This window comes from Chrysochloris asiatica, unplaced genomic scaffold, assembly GCF_000296735.1.
Source record: "Chrysochloris asiatica unplaced genomic scaffold, ChrAsi1.0 scaffold00168, whole genome shotgun sequence".
NCBI classification, from domain to species: domain Eukaryota; kingdom Metazoa; phylum Chordata; class Mammalia; order Afrosoricida; family Chrysochloridae; genus Chrysochloris; species Chrysochloris asiatica.
In genome coordinates, this window is record NW_006408686.1 from 2100519 (window position 1) to 2121231 (window position 20713).

The 20713-nt window shown below is 41.4% G+C and overlaps 1 protein-coding gene across 1 annotated transcript; it reads right to left on the reverse strand.

Annotated features, from left to right (window-relative positions):
- Window positions 1-8660: 8660 nt before the first annotated feature.
- LOC102838021 (zinc finger protein 234-like) lies at window positions 8661-16081 on the reverse strand. Its single transcript, XM_006871496.1, has 3 exons — window positions 15937-16081; window positions 9311-10132; window positions 8661-8974 (listed from the first exon to the last, which is right to left on the reverse strand). Exons 1-3 carry the CDS (start codon window positions 16079-16081, stop codon window positions 8661-8663), a joined length of 1281 nt encoding a protein of 426 aa, XP_006871558.1.
- Window positions 16082-20713: the final 4632 nt, after the last annotated feature.

A 20713-nucleotide genomic window follows, 5' to 3' on the forward strand; every position in this document is an offset into this window, starting at 1 on the left:
TAAATAAGACCAAAAAAGAATTAATGCATTTGAATTATGGTGTGGCTGAAAAATATTGCCATGTCCATGTACTGCCTTTAAAACCAATTTGTATCGGGAAGTACAGCCCGAATGTTCCTTGGAAGAGCATGGCGAGTTCCTCTCAGGTACTTTGGACACTCATCAGGAGGCATCAATTCCTGTGGAAAGACATCATGCTTACTAAAATGGAAGATCAGCAGGGAAAGAGGAAGACCCACAGCGAGATGGACTGACACAGTGGTTACAATGGGTTCAAACCTCCAGATCATCAGGAGATCACAGGACTGGACAGTGTGGTTCCCTCTGTTGTCCGTAGGGTCGCTATGAGTTGGAATCTACTCAATGGCACCTCTCAACACTTTCAGAGTATGCTAATACTATATTCATCAAATTGTTACCAATATTCCTTAACATTTCCAGCCTATAAGGTTAAGGTAAAAAATATGGTTGTGTCAAGTTCATACATGTACAGTTTTATTACAAGCAGAATGTGTTTAAACATGTCTGTATGGTCAGTTGATAGTTACAGACAACTTCTCTTAGTAATACACTTGTCTTAGTTTCATTAGGGTGTCTTCTAAAAAAAGGGTGGGGTGGAGGAGGGCGTCCAGTGAAAACAATGGCTTCTGAGAAACTATGCTGGCTAAGTTAAATTCAAGGCAGAAGAGAACAGGGGCAACATATGGAGATTCCAAAGGGGTAATCGTGATAGATTTTTCTCAAAGGATACAGGACAATCAGAAGGGCTTAGAGGCTGTTAGGTGCGTCGTCGGTTCCGACTCTTTGTGACTTCATGTTCAATAGAACAAAACAATGCCAGGTTCTTCACCATCTTCACAATCATTGAGCTTGAACCCACTGCTGCTGCCACTGTGCCAATCCATCTCGTTGGGGGTCTTCCTCTTTGTCACTGACCCTCCACTTTACTTGGCATGGTGTCCTTCTCCATGGATTGGTCCCTCCTGATAAATGTCTGAAGTATGAGAGACAAAATGTCGCCATCCTGGCTCCTAAGAAGCATTCTAGCTGTACTTCTTCCAACACAGATTTGCCCTTCTAGAGGTCCATGCAACTTTTGATATTCTTCTCCAACACTGTAACTTAAATGCATCAATTCTTCTACGGTCTTCCTTATTCACTGTGCAACTTTCACATGCTATGAAGCTACTGACAATAACATGGCTTGGTAGGGTAGGAAGAAATTTTAAGGAAATGGAAAGCTTCACCAGTAAGAAAAAGGTCAAGAAACTTGTGGTGAGGAATTTCTTCATCACAATGTACTTGCTCTTTCTTCAAGCTTCCAAAGGGCCGTCCTCCCACAATTTCGTTGTGTAACCTTATTCCATCCACCCTGCAGTCTTCATGTTGCCCTTTCAGACACCTTGTTCCCCAAATTCAAAGAACACTTAAAAGGGACACGATTGGAGTCCCTAGAGGATGTCTAAACTGTTTTGACATGGTGCAAACTGAAGCGTGCCGAATTCTTTGGGGAAGTGTTAGCGACAGAAACACCTTATCCAGAAGGGTAGATACGAAGATGGGGGATATGTGAAGAATGGTCGCTTCACGTTTTGATATGTTTGTTTAATAAAGGTTGATTCTGTAGCAATACTTGGCTTACCCTTGTAAATCAGTTACTATCACAGATATAAAATCATTGATTTCCAGCTCATTCCATGTCTATTAATATTTTATTGTAACAAAGGCTTGTCTATATCTTGTGTTTATACCAGTTTGGATTATGCAATTTTAAGGGATTCACAAGTAGTATTACTGTTATTCATGGAACACTCAAATTGCTCTTGATCTAGTGAAATCCTGTTCAAGCAATCTTCTGTTTTACTGATTTGGGCTCATTTTTTTTGAGCTCTTTGAATGGGTCCTCTACTATATGTCCTGGTGTGCTGCTGCAGGATAAGCGCTGGACTGCTAACCACAAGGTTGGCGGTTCAAACTCACTAGCCGCTTCTCAGAAACCCTGTGCAGGATCGCTATCAGCGAGAACGGACCCGATGGCACTTCAACAACAAATACTGTATGGTCCAGGCTTTTTGTGTACTTGTCCTGCTTCAGTCCCAAGATTAGCCGTTAACCACAAATGTATACACCTATACATACAAGCACACACACATATAGTTGTAGTTCTATTTTTATACTGATAAGCCACAATTTCATCCAGTATACTCATTTCTAACTTCATTATCCAACATATTCATTTATTGTATCATAAAATACACAGTCTCAGAATTACTAACTCATGCTTCTGTGTCTTTAGAGTGAAGATAGTCCAAATATTGTCCTAAAATGTGCTGTTGCTTCCGCTTTTGGATAGTTGTTTGAAATACATACAAGCTGTGGTTTTTATTGCTCTAGACCCTTTCTTGATTTGAGAAGTTTCCCTCTAGTCCTTCCTTTCTCATTCCTGCAACACTTCCTCCCTGGTTAACCCAACCACTATGCACATTAGTTTCTGCTTTATCCTTCCCAGCTTTCTTCAGAAAATCATCAGGCACATGGGCATTCTCTTCTCTTTCAGCTTACACCACAGGTAGCATGCTTTTGACAGTGCCTTTTTCACTTAATGTTGCCTGAAAAATCATCCCATGTAAGTACATTCTCTTTACAATTGCATAAAATCCATTGTGTGTTTAGACAGCATTGCGACAAAAGGCAATGAAGAGGTTTCCAGTTACTTTCCCATGAGACTCAATGCTGAAATAACCTGGTGCTCTTGCAGCTTCTCTGTGTTGAAGACACATCTTAAAGCAACATTCCCTATTAAGTTTGCGGTCAAACGTTTTAAATCCAACAGCTGCTATGGCACATTTTCAACTTTCCCTCTGCATTAGTGGTATCACCTAGCAACATGTGTCTTTCTGTGTCAACTTTCCAACGTTACATATTATGCTTTTTTCTCCACTTAATGGTTAAGAAATGGTACACCATTATAGGTTTAGTTTGTACTTTAATAACATGTAACACATTTTCAATGACCACAATTAAATTTTTTGTGTGGATTCCCTCTCCAAATGTGTTGTTGCTCTTTTCAATTGTTTATTTTCCCTCAATTTCTAATTTTTTCTTTTAATATTGCAATGCAGTGAATTACTTGATATGGTTCTTGCAGCCAGTCTAATTCCTACCAAATAACTGGAAGGGTAGGACAATGCAAATGGGGTGTTTGTGGTCCCCCAAGGGGAACTGGATAGCTTGCAAATATCAAACATGGCACCAGTGTAGGAATGGGACCATGTAAATAAGGTGCCTGGAACCCTAATGAGGGGATTAGTCAGCTTTGCCATCCTGCTAAGCTTAAAATGAGCCATCTGAGAGGCAGAAAGGGGGATCTCAGGCACATTAAGGGACAGTCAGGAACAGCGTGCATCCTTTGGCTCAGAGATCCCGGAACTTCTTGATCAGGAGGCAGAGAGCTGAGGTGGCAGAGGAAGCATGAGGCAGTGTTGGGTTTTCCCTGCCCATGGACTGAGAACACAGAGTGCCTCTGTGCAAGGGGCTTGGCTTGTTTGTGAAGTTTGGTGCCCTTTGGGCATTTATCAGCAGAGCTAAAAGAGCTCTGTAACACTGCCCAAGCAGAGCAGAGGCTGGGGGGGGGGGCATGCAGCTAAGAGGTCCAGGCTCAGAGACCTGTAGGCATGCCTGAGAAGATCCTGATCAAAGCACTATATGCTGAGCATTTCCAATCCTCAATTTACTTACCTAGTAAACCCCATCATCATGCACATGGTTTGTTAACTGTGTGTGGCCGCTGCATGGCTTACTGAACCCATCAGAAGAGTAATGTGCCTTAAGAGGAATGGCTGGTGTCAGAATTGGTACAGGCTGGAGTGGGGAAACCTGTCTGACCTTACTCCACAGCACCGTTGTTCTTCGGTTGAGTCACAATCTTCTTTCCCCTTGTGACGTCAGAAAGTACCCAAAGATGCCCCTCCTACCACCAGTTTTACAAATAATATGTATTAGTAAATTAGCCCTTTCTCCTTAAATGAATAAACCCCATGGCAACTGTTTTGGAATTTTTAATATTTTAAGTAAGTTCCAAACAATTTCTTCCAGTTTGTCATTTATCATTTGATTTTGTTTTCACTTTCTTTCTGGCAGAGTATTGGTCTGGCAAAAAAAATTTAGTCTTTTTCATCAGTTCTGTGAGAGCCGAAGTATGAACTTGAACATATTCTACCCAAATTTAAAGGCCATCTCAAAACAATGATTTCGTACACTGAACACCAAAGACCAGTTGAGTTGTGGGATGACAGATACCATGCATGAAGACAGTAAAACTTCACTGAAAAGGCAGCTAAGAAAGAAAAGACCAAAACAGATGTCAGAAGAGGCTCTGAAACGTGTTCCTGAATGTGAAGTGGCTAGCTGAAGCTATGGAAGAAATGATGTAAAAGAGCTGAAGAGCAGATTTCAAAAGGCAGCTCTTTGAGAAGACAAGGTATTATAATGAAATGTGCAAAGACCTTGAGTTACAGTAACAAAAGGGAGGAACATGCTTAACATTACTCAAGCTGAAAGAATTGTTGAAGAAATTCAAGCCTTGAGTTGCAATACTGAAGTGTTATACATGCAAAATATTGAACAGCACAGGAAGTAACAAAATAGTTAACAGTCATCAGACCAGAAAGAATCGGCCAATGTCAAACATTTCAGGAGGTAGCATAGGATCAAGAACCAATGGCATTTACGTTCAAGTCAAACCAAAGGCAATGTAGAAAAACAAGGATCCAGAAATTGACGATTAATTGAGATGTTTAAACAGATGGATGCAAAGCCAGAAACAAACTCACTCTTCTATGCCAAGAAATTTGGAAAACCACCACCTGACCAATGGTCTGGAAGAGATCCATATTTAGGGTAACTATGGGCCAGAACCTACTCAACACCTAATGCCACAATGTGGTGAAACCACCTCAAGTTATAAAACATCTTTATCATCTCCACTAAAAGAAAAGCCTGCCTTAATCAGTCTTCTTTCCAGTTCCCTCTTCCTGTTTCCATTGCTATTCGCCAAACTTGCCTTCTTTCACATTTACCAATTGTGGATGGTGACTATAAATGGAATCACCTACGACCTCACTTCTGGCTTCTCTGACTCAGACATGTTGGCACTGTGTACCCACATTATAGCATATATCAGTAGTCATTTTCTTTATGGATTAATACTCGATTGTACACAGAGACAATCCACTTGTTTATCCACTGCTCCACTTAAGTGTGTCTGGGTTTTCACCAGCTACCTGTTGTGAATCGTGCTATGAACTTCATGGTGAAGTATTTCTTTTCAGTCCCATAGGCTATATGGAGTCCTGGTGTAGTGCTGTGGGCTAATGCACTGGGCTGCAAAGCTGGTTTGAATCACAAGTTTGGCGGATCAAGCTCACCAGTTGCTCCTAGGAAACCCTATACAGGGTCGCTATGGGTTGGAACTGATTCGACGGCTCTTAACAACATAGGGTATATACCTAAGCGTTTAATTACTGAGTCATATGGTAATTCTATGCTTAGCTTTTGGGGAAAGTGTCATGAATTGAATTGTGTCACCCAAACACATTTTGAAATCCTAACCTCTATTCCTATGAATGGGAGCACGGTGGCTCCATATGATATACACACTGGACTGTGAACCACAAGGTCCTCAGTTCAAGCCCACCAGCTGCTCTGAGGATAAAAGATGAGGCTTTCTACTCCTACAAAGATTTGAAAAGCCTCAGAAACCCTATACAGGGTTGCTATTAGTCTGAATCAATTCAATGACACTGAACGTTCCTATGGATGTAGTCATCTCATGTAATAAATACATAACTAATCTGTCAGCTATGGCCAAGCCAGTATAGGGTAGAGCCTAAGTCTAACCACTCTGTGCTATATAACCAGCAGCACAGATAGACAGACCCAGACACACTGAAAGAAAGCTCTCGCTGACAAAGATGGAAGTAGATGCAGCTACAAAACCAGAACGCTAATGCTCACCTAAATACCAGAAGCCAAAATAGAGACGGACCTCTCAGCAGAGCCACACTCTGAATTACAACTTCTAGCCTCCAAAACTGTGAGGAAAACAATTTTTGTTCCTTAAAGTCACCAATGTGTGGAATCTGTGTTACAGCAACAAGAGGAACTTACGTCAGGTGCACCATTTAACATTCCCACCTACAGTGTGGATAAAGGTTCCAAATTCTCCACAACCTCAGCAATTCGTATTTCCCATTATGATTTTTATTAATACCACCCTAGTAAGTAGAATTTTTCCTTGCGGTTTTGATTTCCATTTTCCTAATGGCATGTAATAGTGAAATTCTTTTCAAGCGTCTGCTGTTTGCATGTCTTTGTAGAAATACATACTTGTTTTGACCCTTAGCCTGTTTTTAATTGCCATTTTGTTGTAGAGGTGTAAGCCTTCTTTACATAGCACACATTAACAGGTACGTGATTCACAAATATTTTCTTTCCATCTATCAGGCTTCTTTATCATATCCTTTTCACTTTCACACACACACAGAAAATGTTAACTTTGTGAAAGTTTATCTTTTTCTCTTTTGTTGCTTGTACTTTTGGTGTTGTATCTAAGAATCTATTGCCAAATCCAAAGTCATGAAGATTTGCCTGTATAATTTCTTATTCTAAGGATTCTATTGTTTTATCTCTGACATTTGTTTTTTGGATCTATCTGAATCTCTTCTTCTTCTTCTTAATATGGGATGAGGTAAGGCCCCAATTCATCCTTTTGCATGTTGATATCCACTAATCCTGCTACTGACTTGACTGTGTTTTCCAAAAAGGTCTGTGTTGGAAGCCCTAACTCCCAGAGCCTGTGAACGCAATCCCTATCAAAATTCTAACAGGCTCACCTCAGAAATGGAAAAGCCAGTCCTCAAACATATGTAACACTGCACTGGCTAAAGAAATTTTAAAAAAGAACATTGTAGGACTCACATATTTCCTACAACTTCAAACTATACTACAATCAAACAGATTATAATAAAAAACATCCTGGTACTGGAATAACCACGTGTATCTTTAGAGTTGAGAGTCCTGAAACAAATTTTTGCATCAAACGGATCCATGTTGGAAGAAGTGCAGCCAGAGTGCTCCTTGGAGGCCAGAATGGCCAAACTTCGTCTCTCATACTTTGGACATATTGTCAGGAGGGACCAGTCGCTGGAGAAGGATATCATGTTTGGTAAGGTGGAGGGTCAGAGGAAAAGAGTAAGACCCCCAGCAAGATGGATTGGTAAAGCGGCAGCATCAATGGACTCAAGCGTGGCAACAATAGTGAGGTTGGCCCAGGATGGGGCAGTGTTTCGTTCTGCTGCACACAGGATCACTATGAGTCGGTACTGACTCGATGGCACCTAACAACAACAACAATGGTTAGCTGATTTTCCAACAAAGGTGGTAAGACTATGTAACGGGAGAAAAACTAGTCTGTATAATAAATGGTTGAGATACAACTGGATTTCCACAAGTAAAACAATGAAGCTGGACCTGTACCTCATAACATACATGAAAATGAACTCACATGTATCAACAAACTAAATGCAAAAACTATAACCATAGAATTCTTAGAACAAAACAGAGGAGTGATGTTTTGCAATCTAATTCCTAGCAATGGATTCTTGGATGTGACACTAAAATCGTGCAACAAAAGAGAAAAATCAATCAGACTAGACGATGGGCCAAAATAACCTTGAGAACAGAGAGGATATTTGGAGGGCAGCAGTCAACTAGGTAAATGTCAAAATAGTAATATAAATTACAGTAGCAAATAAATTTCTCCATTTCACCTAATGACAGTTTCATGGAAATTGTTTTCTCCAGTTTCCTCCCCTGGATATACTTCCAAGTGTATACTTTCTCTTTTCTATTCTGTAAATGGACTCCTAGTGTGGTGCCATGGGATAGGCACTGGACTGTTCAAATGGCACTTAAAAACAAAACATTCTTTAACAAACAAGTTCTAAGCATGCCTAAGAACTGCTACTCATGTGAAGGTTGTCCAGATTCATCAACACAAGTTCCCACCTTCAAGGATCTTCTAGTAAACATTGGTTTTGATGTAGCCATCATTATAGTTATGATCAAACGCATCCTTTCTTAAGGCCTGTGTTCTGAATGACATCTGGTAACATCGAAGATTCTGACTAAAGCTCTTACTCCCCCACTTATAAGAGGGTTGTCGGCTGTTTCCCTCCTATGAAACCTGATGAGCACAAAATTTGGATAGCAAATGTTTTTATAAACATCATCTTATAAGATTTCTTTACTCTGAGAGAATTCCCTACATTCTTGCCACTCTCATCATTAAAAAAAAAAGTCCTCACCACCACGGAATCTTTGGTGTCTTGTAAGATGTAAAGCAAGACCTTAACAAGAAGCGTTTACAACATGTCTCACATTAACAAGGTCTCGCTTTTGTGAATTCTACACTGAAACTGAAGCTCTGAAGTCTGGCGGAAGACTTTATCACACACAGCAATTTGTATGGCTTCTCTCCAGCACGGGCCCTGAAGACTTGAGGTATAACTGTATGACCACACTACCCACACTGGTTTGGTTTGGTTTCTCTTTCTTGTGTAGATCCTCTGACGATGATCGAGATGGTGACCCTCAAATCTTCATGACTTTTCTCTGGAGTGGATTCTCTGGTGACAATGAAGCTGTGATTTCTGACAAAATCTCTTCCCACACTCTTCACATCTGAATGGTTTTTCTCCACTGTGGATTCTCTGATGGGTTACAAGTGTTGAAACCTGCCTGAAAACCTTCCCACACTTCTCACAACTATAGGGTTTCTCTCCTGTGTGGATTCTACTATGAATTTGAAGATTTGCTCTCCGACTGAAGCCCTTCCCACACTCATCACATTTGTACGGCTTCTCACCAGTATGGATCACCTGGTGAACTTGAAGTCGTGAACTCTGATTGAAGCCTTGCCCACACTCCTCACACTTGTAAGGTTTCTCTACGTTGTGGGTCTTCTGATGGATTTTAACATATGAATTCTGACGGAAGCCCTTCCCACACACATCACATTTATAGGGTTTTTCTCCTGTGTGGACTACCATATGAACCTGACAATGAATTTTGGTCCTGAAACTCTTCCCACACTGCTCACATTTGTAAGGTTTCTCTCCAGAGTGCACTCCCTGGTGGGAACGCAATTGTGACTTGTAAATGAAGGTTTTCCCACACAATTTACATACGTACGGTCTCTCTCCAGTGTGGACTCTCTGATGGGCCTGAAACTGAAAAGGCTGAATGAAGCTCTTACCACATTCCTCACACTTATAAGGTTTTTCTCCTGTGTGAAGCCTCTGATGGATTTTATAAAGATACGAGTTACGAGCAAACGCTTTACCACACTCCTCACACTTGTACGGTTTCTCTCCTGTATGAACCATACAGTGATTATTAAGTGCTGCTCTACGACAAAATTTCTTACCACATATGTCACATTTGAAAGGTCTCTCCCCGGTGTGGATTCTCTGATGTTCCTGAAAATGTGAAGGATATATAAAAGCCCTCCCACATTCCTCACAATTGTAAGGTTTGGCTCCTGTGTGGCCTTTGCAATGGACATTGAGTGTCGCTCGATGTCTGAAGCGTTTCCCACACTCCTCACATTTGTAGGGTTTCTCTCCAGTGTGGACACTCAGATGGCTTTGCAGATGTGAGCTCTGACTAAACACCTTACTGCACTCATCACGCTGGTAGTGACTCTTTCCCGTGTGAATTCTCTGATGGTTACGGAGTCCTGAGATATAACGGAAGCCTTTTCCACATTCATTACATGTGAGAGACTTCAATCCTGAGTGCGAATGCTGATGAAGATCAAAGCTAGAGACGTCACTGGAGTCTTCTGTATACTCATTACACAGTTGAGATGAGTCTCCATTGTAAATAACAGATAGCCCTCCTGCAACTGAAGAGGGTGAATCATCTTGTTTGTAGAACTGAGACCAATTTATCATGGAATCTTGGCACCTGATTGAGTTACTTGGGATTTGTTGCCATACTGGAGAACAAGAAAGCTCCTCGTGGGCTCCTGCTTGTGGAAAAGTCTCCATCTGCCTTGGGATCTTGCCTCCTGTAAGAACAGAGAATTCAGAGACAGAGACAAGTAAAGGACTTGTTAAGCATTTTTAATGTTTCACACTTAGATAGGGGCTGAGATATTATTACTGAACCAAGAGAAGTTCAATGATTCTTTCCCATTGCCTATCATGTTCTCTGGTTTACCTGCCATTAACAAGGTACTTTAGAAAAACACTAAATTCACTACAATTTACAAAAGAAAGCCCTCATTAAAAAACAGGTTGTTGTTATTAAGTGCCATCAAGCAGGTTCTGACTCAGCAACCTTGTACAGGGTTTCCAAGGAGCGGTGAGCGGCTGGTGGGTTTACAATGATGACCTTGCAGTTAGCAGTCCAGTGCTTATCCTACAGTGACACCCCAGGACTCTAAAAAACAGGTAACAGGATATAAACTGTTAACCTGTTGCTATTGAAAGGACTCATGTGCAGTGTGTAAACTCTTATAAGCTTCCAGACTGCTCTACTCAGCTGGCTTTGGAGGAATACAGAACTGCTGGCCCCTCCGAGAGCCTGTTTTTCAGGAATGAAGCGCAGCCAATCCCACTGAGAAGTGACTTCCTACACTCTGCCCAGAGGCCATAAACAGACAATTTATTTTTAGTCAGTTCCCAATATCCTGTGATGCTCACCCCATGGACAATATCTTAAATGACATCCCAATATCCTGCTAGACTAGCCCAGAGGGCACCACCATTTACATTGTAAATCTGCCTCCCATTCCACCTGTTTGCAGCCCACCTTTACCTTCCCTCCTAAAAAAAAAACCCAATAAAAGCCCCAAAGGCCTGACCCTCCAGGCTGACACTTCTCTCTGACATTAGGCCCCTTTCCACCCTTGGAAAGTGAATGCAGCCTTTTCCTTTGAACCTCCCTACTTGCGAGTTCTGTCACACCCCGTGACTCCAGCCCAACCTACCAGCGAATTCAACACCAAATCCACTATGTGCGATATACTTTAGAAATCAAAGCCTTAATTAAAAATAATTAGTAATGTGATAAACAAACTGTTAACCCGTTACAATTTCTATTGAATTTCAGGGAGTGTGAACCTCGGATAGTAAATTACGTCGTTAGAAAAATCATGTTGAAAATAAAGAATTAACAAGATACATGTTTTGTGGAGTATATTTTTACAACTAAAACATATATAATACTGAAAATCAACAGCACAATTAAAAGTTTGAATATTTTTAGATGATTTTCTCAGAAAACTTCCTAATGGAATGCCATAAAAAAATTACCGTCTAAGGAAGTTTTTACAGAAGAGAGAGAATGCCAGTCTTCTCCTGGAAGGAATGCCCGATGTGGATGCGACATTGTCTGTGTTGGCAGTATGTGTGAAACTCGGTCTTGGAATATTTCATGGGACAATTACTCCAATGCCTAAGGAACAGTCGTTGTTAAGTGCTGTCGACTCGGTTCAGACACACAGCGGTCCTTGACAGGGTTTCCAAGGAGCAGCTGGCAAGCTTGAACCACCAAACTTGTGGTTCAAACACACATTACAGTCTAGTGCGTTAGCCCACAGCGCTACACTAGGAGGCCCTCAAATGGCTGCACAAGTGATAACTTGCAGATTTAGAAGAAATACACATGCGCCTGGATAGGCTAAAATGAGGCACACAAGCTGTGAGTGAGGGCTCCTTTAGCTCCTGCTGAGGAGATTCCCTCAGAAGGACAAAGAGCAAAAAGTTGATGTGATGGCATCCGCTGTGATGAATGTTAACCACATTGCACACTTTCATAACTCCCCGGGGAAAACGTGAGCCAGAGCAAACGAATCTTTGGTGACGAGGGCAGAAACAGAGCTGGGGAGAGGGAAAAGAAGAGGGCACAATGGAATTTTCTAGCCAAGTAAGAGACCTCCATGGATAGTACCTTGCTTTTGTGGTCTCTGCTCAAGTGTCAGCTTATCAGTGAGTTCAATGAAAAATTATACAGCCTGTCTGCAGTCCACTCAGCTCTGGCAATGTCCCCTGACTGTCCACATGTGACACAGTAGTTAGTGCCATCTGACGTGCTATCTGGGTCACCGTGTTTCTTGTCTGTCTTTCTCACTAGAAAGTCCTTCAACAAGGGCAAGCATTTTCAGGGTTTCCTGCTTCGTATCCACTGTGCCGAAGAGTGCAAGGCTCACTGTGAGTGCTCAACAAGTGCACGCTGAATGAATATATCCATCCATGTTTGATGTGTTAGTGAATATTTCAGCCACATCAAAGAACAAAGCTTTTCCAAGCAAGTGCAGTAAAACAAGAAAGGAGAAGGGAATTGTAGTTTTGCTGAGAAATTGCAAAGCTGTACCAGAGACGTGGGTCCAACAAAAGTGGTGTTGCTGAGGAGCCATCAGAGGTAACAAAAATCACTAGTGAAATGTGCAAGAGACAACACAGACTCTTTCTGGGTGGAGCTTTTTGCTGTCTCTTTGGAAACAGAGTTTTGAAAATCCGTGTAGATAAAATGGACCACTCACAACAAGTTTTCAAATTGAAGACTGTAGTTCATAATGAACTAAGAAAGAAATTCAAAAGTTTGTGTCAAACATTAAGAAAAATAAAAGACAGAAAACAGAAAAGAATCAAAAGCAAAAAAATCATCTCAGGAAACACTTTCCGAAGTCATATGCAAATCTACATACACATGAAATGTTTCATTGGCTACAATCAGAGACACCTTTCTGACTGGTTTATATGCAAAATGTTGGTAAACGAATCCAGGAAGTTATCAAGTTCTGCCATCAGACACATTATCCAAACGCTGAGCTCATGAGAAGTGTAGCAACATGTCACATTATGGCTCCTGTTACTCTCATCCTGAACTGTCCCTCTAGCATAAGACAGAAGGGACCAGCTTAGGAAAGTGGAAGGTCAGCGAAAAAGAGGAAGACCTCCGAAGAGATGACCTGACACCGCGGCTGCAGCAATGGGCTCAAACGTAACAACTGTGAGGACGGCTCAGGACCGGGCAGTGTGTCCTTCTGTTGAGCACGGGGTTGCTATGAGTCGGAACCAACTCCACAACACCTAACCACAATTCCCTAAAATATATACTAAAAGTTCATGGCAATTCAGGGAAATCAAGGTGGCAGAAGAAATTTAAGTTGCTAATTCACTAGCCTTAAGGAGCCCTGGGGAGTAACCATGGGTTGAACATTGGACTATTAAGCAAAATTCAGTAGTCCAAACCCACTAGTCACTCTATGGGTAAAAAGACACGCAGTCTATTTCCGAAAGATTTACAGTTCAGAAATCCTATGGAGCAGTTCTACTATGTCCTATAGCAGACGATTATTGGAACTCATTGAAAGATTCAGCAAAGTAGCAGGATACAAGTTCAACATTTAAAAATTGGAAAAAAAATTAATTGGATTCCTTTATACTGATACACTGTTCTGAAAAGAAAATTAGGGAAACAATACCATTTACAACAGCAATCCAAAAGATGAAATACTTGGTAATAAATCGAACCAGAGAAATGTAAGACCTATACAAAGAACATTACAAAACCTTACTACAGGAAGCCAAAAGAGATGTACAAAACTGGAAGGAAAAACACCAGGCTAATGCATAGGAAGACTATAAACACTGTGAAAATGTCAGCACCACCCAAGGCAATCTATACATATAATTCTAGCCCAATCCAGACTGCAACATCATTCTTTAAAGAGATGAAAAAAACTAATCACTAATTTAGAGTACATAAGGGAAAGAGACCTTGGATAAACAAAGCATTATTAAAATAGAAACGCACAGTAGGAGGCCTCTCACTTCCCAATCTCAAAACCTACTACACAGCCGCAGTGGTCAAAACAGCCTGGAACTGGTACAACGAGAGGCACAGAGATCAGTGGGGCAGAATTGAGAATTCAGAAATCCATCCATCCACCTATGGTCAGTTCGCTATGAGTCGGAACCAACTCCACGGCACACCACCACAGTCAGTTCATCTTTGACAAAGATTAAAAACACATTAAAAGGGGAAGAGAGTTTCTTCAACAAAAGGTGCTGGAAAACCTGAAAATCCATTTGCAGAATGAAACAAGACCCGTATCTTACATCACATTAAAAAAAAAAAAAAAAAAGAACTCTGTGAAATAAAGACTTAAAATTGAAACCTACAAAAGAAAAATAAATTAAATAAATTGAAACCTACAGCCATAAAGATCATCAATGAAAAAACCAAGGACAAACTCAGGGGCTCTGATACATGGCATACTTACACTGTCAAACATCACTGATAGCACACAAATAGAAGATGACAAAACAGATGACTGGGACCTCCTCAAAATCCAACACCTATGTGCATGGAAAGATTTCATCAAGAGGAAAAAGACAATCCATAGACAGGGAAAAATTTTGGCAATGACATATCAGACAAGGGGCTACTATCTGAAATTACAGAACACTTTAATACCTCAACATGAAGAAGACAATATTAAAAATTGTGCAGAGGAAATGAACAGACACTTCACTAAAAAGGACATCCAGGCAGCCAACAAAACGCTAAGATCAGTAGTCATTAGAGATGCAAATCAAAACAATGAGATAACATATTACCCCAGCAATGAAAACAAAGTTCAAGAAAAAAACAAAAAACCACAGAAAACAAACACTGATGAGGGTGTGGAGACTGGGACCTTCCTACACTGCTGGTGGAACTGTAAAACAGGGCAACCACTGTGGAAAACAGCCTAACGCTTCCTCAAAAGGTGAGAAATAGAAATACAGTATGACCCAGCAATCCCTCTGTTTGGTATGTACCCTCCTCAAGACACAAGAGCCGTGACATGAATCGATATATATGCTGTTCATTGCAGAGCTATTCATAATAATAAAAAGATGGAGACAGCCTAAATGTCCATCAAAAGAAGAATGGTTAAACAAACTTTGGTACATACACACTACACAATGTTGAATAACAATGACAAATCTGTGAAACATCTCATAATATGGATGAACCTGAAAGACATTATGATGAGTAAAATTAGCCAATCACGTAAAGACAAGTATTATATGAGACCACTGTTGTAAAAAGTTAAAAAAAAAATGGTTTTCTCGTTAAAAGAAACATTCTATGATGGTTCCCAGGGATGAGAGGGAAGGGAGAAGTATTCATGGAGTAGAGGGTAGACACAGATTAAGTGATGAGGCAGGAAGACAATACAGAAGAGGGTGGTTGGCACAGAGAAGATGAAGGTAATAGAAACACTCAGGAGTGCCAGACTTAAAGAGAACAGAGAGCAACACTGTTGACTGATGGTCCGTGGGTGGGACTGTAATCATTGCAATGACCCAACGTGTTGATTTGTTGAATGTGGGACTCATGATCTGATCTATAAACTGTCACTCAATTCACCATAAAAAGTTCAAAAAACCAAAAACAGAAAGAACACACTGCTGGTACAATTTACTTGAATCTTGTCATTCAACGCAAACTCAAGAATTTATCAGAAGCAGTGTTTTTTAAGCATATTTTATGAGCTGACACACTTGAAGAAATGGCATTTCAAGATCCACAAACATACACTTAAGTACATTCTACCAGCACACAGGCTGACCTGCTTTTAAACCAATGTCTGTTTTCACGGCATCTCTTCCATTGACACCCACACCACACATGTAACTGGCCAGAGTTTGTGCTGGAATGCGTGACCGGTCTTTCCTAGGGAATCCTGCTCTTTTCTACCATTGTACTTCATTAAAAACTGTTGGGAAGAGAACCAATTCCCCAGAGTCAGGTAACCATTCGAAATCTTGAAAATGTTAGCTAAAAAACCCTCAAGAGAGAGGCCGGCCTCACCCACTGACACCAGGTTCCTGAAGTTCTCAGCCATCACATCTTGGTACAGCTTCTTCTGGGCAGGGTCCAGTAGACCCAGCTCTTCCTCAGTGAAGACCACAGCCACGTCCTTGAATGTCACTGCTTCCTGCAACATCAAACACATGTACACCCAGTCTCAGGACTAGGGACCACTTGAAAAGGTTGGGAAGATGAGGGGAAGCAGTTCTAGATTTTGAGAAACATGAATCAATGTGTAGATTTTACTGCTGTTCTCCTAGCTTGCCAACGCTATACACAGATACGCCCTAGCTTCTACTCACAGTAGGGAAATGAATGAGAGCCCTTATATTCTTACTCAGAATAAACTCCTAGAATGCTACAGAGTTGCATGCTGGGAGACACACAAGGTTTACTTTTTATATTCATCTTACCATCTGCCTCAGAGAAGATGGTCATTTTATTCTCAATGGAATTTGATGGTAGCGGTGGTGGTTATGTGCTATGGAGTCGGTTCCAACTCATAGCAACCCTGCATAAGGTTTCCAACACTGTAAATCTTTATGGGAGCACAAAGCCTCATCTTTCTCCCATAGTAGTTTCAAACTGCCATGGTAGTTTCAAACAGCTGGTAGTTTCAAACTGCCGACACCTTGAGGTTAGCAGCCCAACTGGTGCTATGGGTTATGCACTGGACTGCAAGGTCAGTTTGAACCACAAGGTCAATGGTTCAAGCTCACCAGCCGCTCCTCAGAAACCCTAAATAGGGTCACCAACTCAATGGTTCTTACCAACAACCAACAACAACTTCCGGGAGTCCTGGTGTGACGCTGTGGGATAAGCACTGAACTGCTAACTACAAGGTCACTTCAAACCCACCAGCTGCTAGCTGGAAATCCTATACAGGTCACTATGAGTCGGAACTGACTCAATGGCACTTCACCACCACCAGCACCAATTTCCTACCACACACCCTACCTACCCAGCTAGTACTTTTCATGTTTGCTAAACGAATAAACTTGTGGTGTCCTGTTTTGGACAGGTATGTATTCCACCTCTCAACTCTCAGGCACACACCACATCCATGAACTCCAACATCCAACACGCTGCATTGTTACTACTATGCCTAAGTGGATATTCCAATGATGGGTCCATTACTAGTGAGGTGACCTCGAACAATTTCTCCCATATATCTTAGCTTGTTGCTCTTTGTATACTGCCTCAATGACTCACGCAATACAACTTTATTTCAAGGATAAAACAGGAAATGTGATATTCAGATGATACAACCTTGCTTTCTGAAAGCAAAGGACTTGAAATACTTACTGATGAAGATCAAATATCACAGCCTTTGCTACGGGTTGCACCTCAATGGAAAGAAAATAAAAATCCTCCCCACTGGACCAATAAATAACATTATGATAAACGGAGAAAAGACTGATGTTGCCAAAGATTTCATTTTCTTGGATCCACTTGTTTTCCTTTATGACATATGACTATGACCATGTAGTATGTCTACAGGAAATTTTGTGGTTTTCAGCAACATATTGCAAATATTTCTATTCCAAGCTGTTATTTTCTCTTACAACACGGTGTAATGTTTTTCCTTACTACGGAGGAAATAACCATTTGACGACCAGACGAATCGAATCTTTGTACTTGTCAGGAGGGAGCTGTGAGCACCTCAGTGGCCCTGAGGAGGGTGATGCTGGGAAGAGAAGAGGTGCACAGGGAGGAGGGGCCAGGGGCAGAGTCACCTGTGGAAGTCACCTCCCTCTGAGGCCACTGCTCCAGGAACCTCAGGGACCAGATGGTCCTCTCTATAAGGAGAGCGCCTTCCTATTCCTCTTTGCCCTCTTTCACTGACCAGAATGCCCAGCACTCCTGACCCTAGGTTTCCTGCGGGAATCTGAGAGGTCTCTCACATTCCACATATGAATGAAGAGGAGACCACACACCTCATCACCGCGCAGCTCTGAGGAGTAAATGTAGTGACAAAGTGCCAGCGCCTGAAGAACCGTCTAGTATATTCTGAGATATTCTAAACTAAGGTCATACATTCCTAGGAGGAAACAAAATAAAACAGAAAGGAAAACAACAGATCAGTAAACACAGTATACAGAAGGAATAACTCTAGAACGGGAAAAGCAGAATTCACGTCTTCCAGTGTTTGGTGGGGTCCTGGTACGGCACTGTAGGACAAGTCAATGGTTCAAAATCACCAGCCACTGCTCAGCAATACTACAGAATCGCTATGAGTTGGAACTGACTTTATCACATTGAACAACGTTAACAACGTGGCTGGTAGATAAGACGATTCACAGATGGCACAGTATAAAAGGACCTATCTACGCAACCGCCAATTTACCTCATGAAGAAGTACTTTCAACATGTGACAAATTGGCTAAAGGAAAGGATCAATTTTTCACAACTGAGCTTTAGGGAAAATACTTTATACAAGACCAAGCTTATCATGTTGTTGTTAGTTGCAGTTAGGTACCGTCCAGTCGGTTCTGACCCATAGCGACCCTGTGTACAACGGAAGGAAACCCCTGCTGGTCACAAGTCATTCCCACAATCCTTGCTACACTTGAGTCTGTTGCTGCTGTTACTGTGCCAAGCCATCTTGTTGGGGATTCACTTTTTCTCCGACCCTCTACTTTACCAAACATGATGTCCTTCTCCAAGGATTGGTCCCTTCTTCCAAGACAGATTTGTTTATTCTTTTGACAGTCCATGGTATTTTTAATATTCTCCTCCAACACCATAACTCAAATGCATCAGTTCTTCTATGAACTTCTTATACACTGTTCAACTTTCCTATGCATACGAGAGGCTTGGGTCAGGAGCACCTTTGTCCTCAAACTGACATCTTTGCTCTTGAACACTTTAAAGAGGTCTTGTGCAACAGATTTACCTAATGCAATATGTCATATGATTTCCTGACTGCTGCTTCCATGACTGTTGAAAGTAAATCCAGGCAGAAGTTCTTTTATTGTCTTATTTAAGACAATAAAATTCCTGTCAATGTTAAGATGCAACTGTTGGTCTTTACTCACCCAAAACAAAAGAGAAGGGAACCAAAGATTCAAAGAAACTTCCCTGCACTAATTTTCTATAGAAACTCTGGCTTATCTACCCTCAGATCAGTGAACTAAATGATGCCTGGCTACCACTACTGACCCCTCATTTCAAGACTTCAACTAATTGAACTCAGGAGTTCTGGTGCGGGGCTATAGGATAAGCACTCACAACAAGGTCAGTTTGAACTGCAAGGATACAGTTCAAGCTCACCAGCCACTCCTCAGAAACCCTAAACCGAGAATGCAAGTCTCCCCAAGAGATCCCTGAGATCCTCTTGAAAACTTGGAAGCAAAACTATCCCCGAGGTCACTTTTGGTGTCTGCCCTTGTCTACGGGGCTGGACTTCCGATTTTGTAAAATCAAATAAAGAAAACCTCACTCTCACTAAAAAAAAAAACAAACTATTCCCGAGGTCACTTTTTAGTTATATAACTGACTGGCTCACGAGATAAAGAACATCACCAATGATTAATAACTATGTACTTACAAAAAACCCGTAAGAGCAACAACGTAGAGAAAAGGAAACATGATTAATAGAAAAGGAACAAACAGAATAGAAAGATTGAGGAAATTCATGCATGGTGAAGAACAAAACCACTTCTACTGGACAGTTTGTGTAGAAACTGTTGAATGGAAATAAACATTTATAAAAACCTTCGCCAAATACATGATAAAAATATTATTTTCAAAAGTCAAATAAATACCAAAGCCACTTAAATGTCTAAGAGTTGTTGTTAAGTGCCTTTGAACAGGTTCAGACTCAGAGTGACCCTGTGGTAGGGTTTCTGAGGCTTTAAATCTTCATGGGAGCAGAAAGCCTCATCTTTCTCACGAGCAGCGGCTGATGGGCTCAAACTGCAGCCCAGTGCTTATCTTATGGAGCCACCGTGCTCCCAAATGTCTAAGAGCAGGAATATTCCAAATACAAAGGTGCAGCAATTCACCTGGCAAGTGATACGCCCACTAAAAAGAAGGTTTCAGCTTTGCTGCATCTACTGAGAGAATGAAGGCCATTCTCAGCAACCAGACTGTCGACATCAGTGTGAAGGGCCTCGCATCAGTGTGAAGGGCCCCACAGGAACCTTTCGGAGGGCCTTTACGCACATCAATGTAGAACTCAGTCTCCCTGGTGGGAAACAGAAAGGAAGTGGCTCCAGCCAGCACCTTCTCTAGTTCTGTGCCGAGTAGGATTACAGGCGTTATGCTGGGTTTCCGTCACATGATGAGGGCTTTGTGTGTTTGCCTGTGATTGTTGTTATCCAAGAGGGCGGGTCTCTAAACCTTCTTGGGTGAAAATACAGCCATAGGGTTCAGAGGGCAGATATCTTGTTCAGTATCTCAAGCCCAGAATGATGAATTTATTCTTGGAGAAAATGACACTGAACTTGTATCAAATTCAACTGCTTTAATTCAGCAAGCCACATAGTTAAAAACAAGGATATCTACTTCTTGAAAGAAAGACCGACAGGTAAAATGCAAAACAATATAGGCAAACCGACTGATTACTATAAGAACAAGCAAGTTGCTCGCCCAGGAGACATCAAGGCAAGTGGTCAGGTCTCCTCAGGACAAACCCCCTTCTAAGACTAAGACTCAACGGGAATACACGTTTTAATTCGTGAACACGTTCGTCACCAGTAAGGGGAAGTGAGGGAAAAACAGCAATGAAGCTGCGAGCTAAGCCCTACAACGTTCAATAGACTTCTGTGAACCC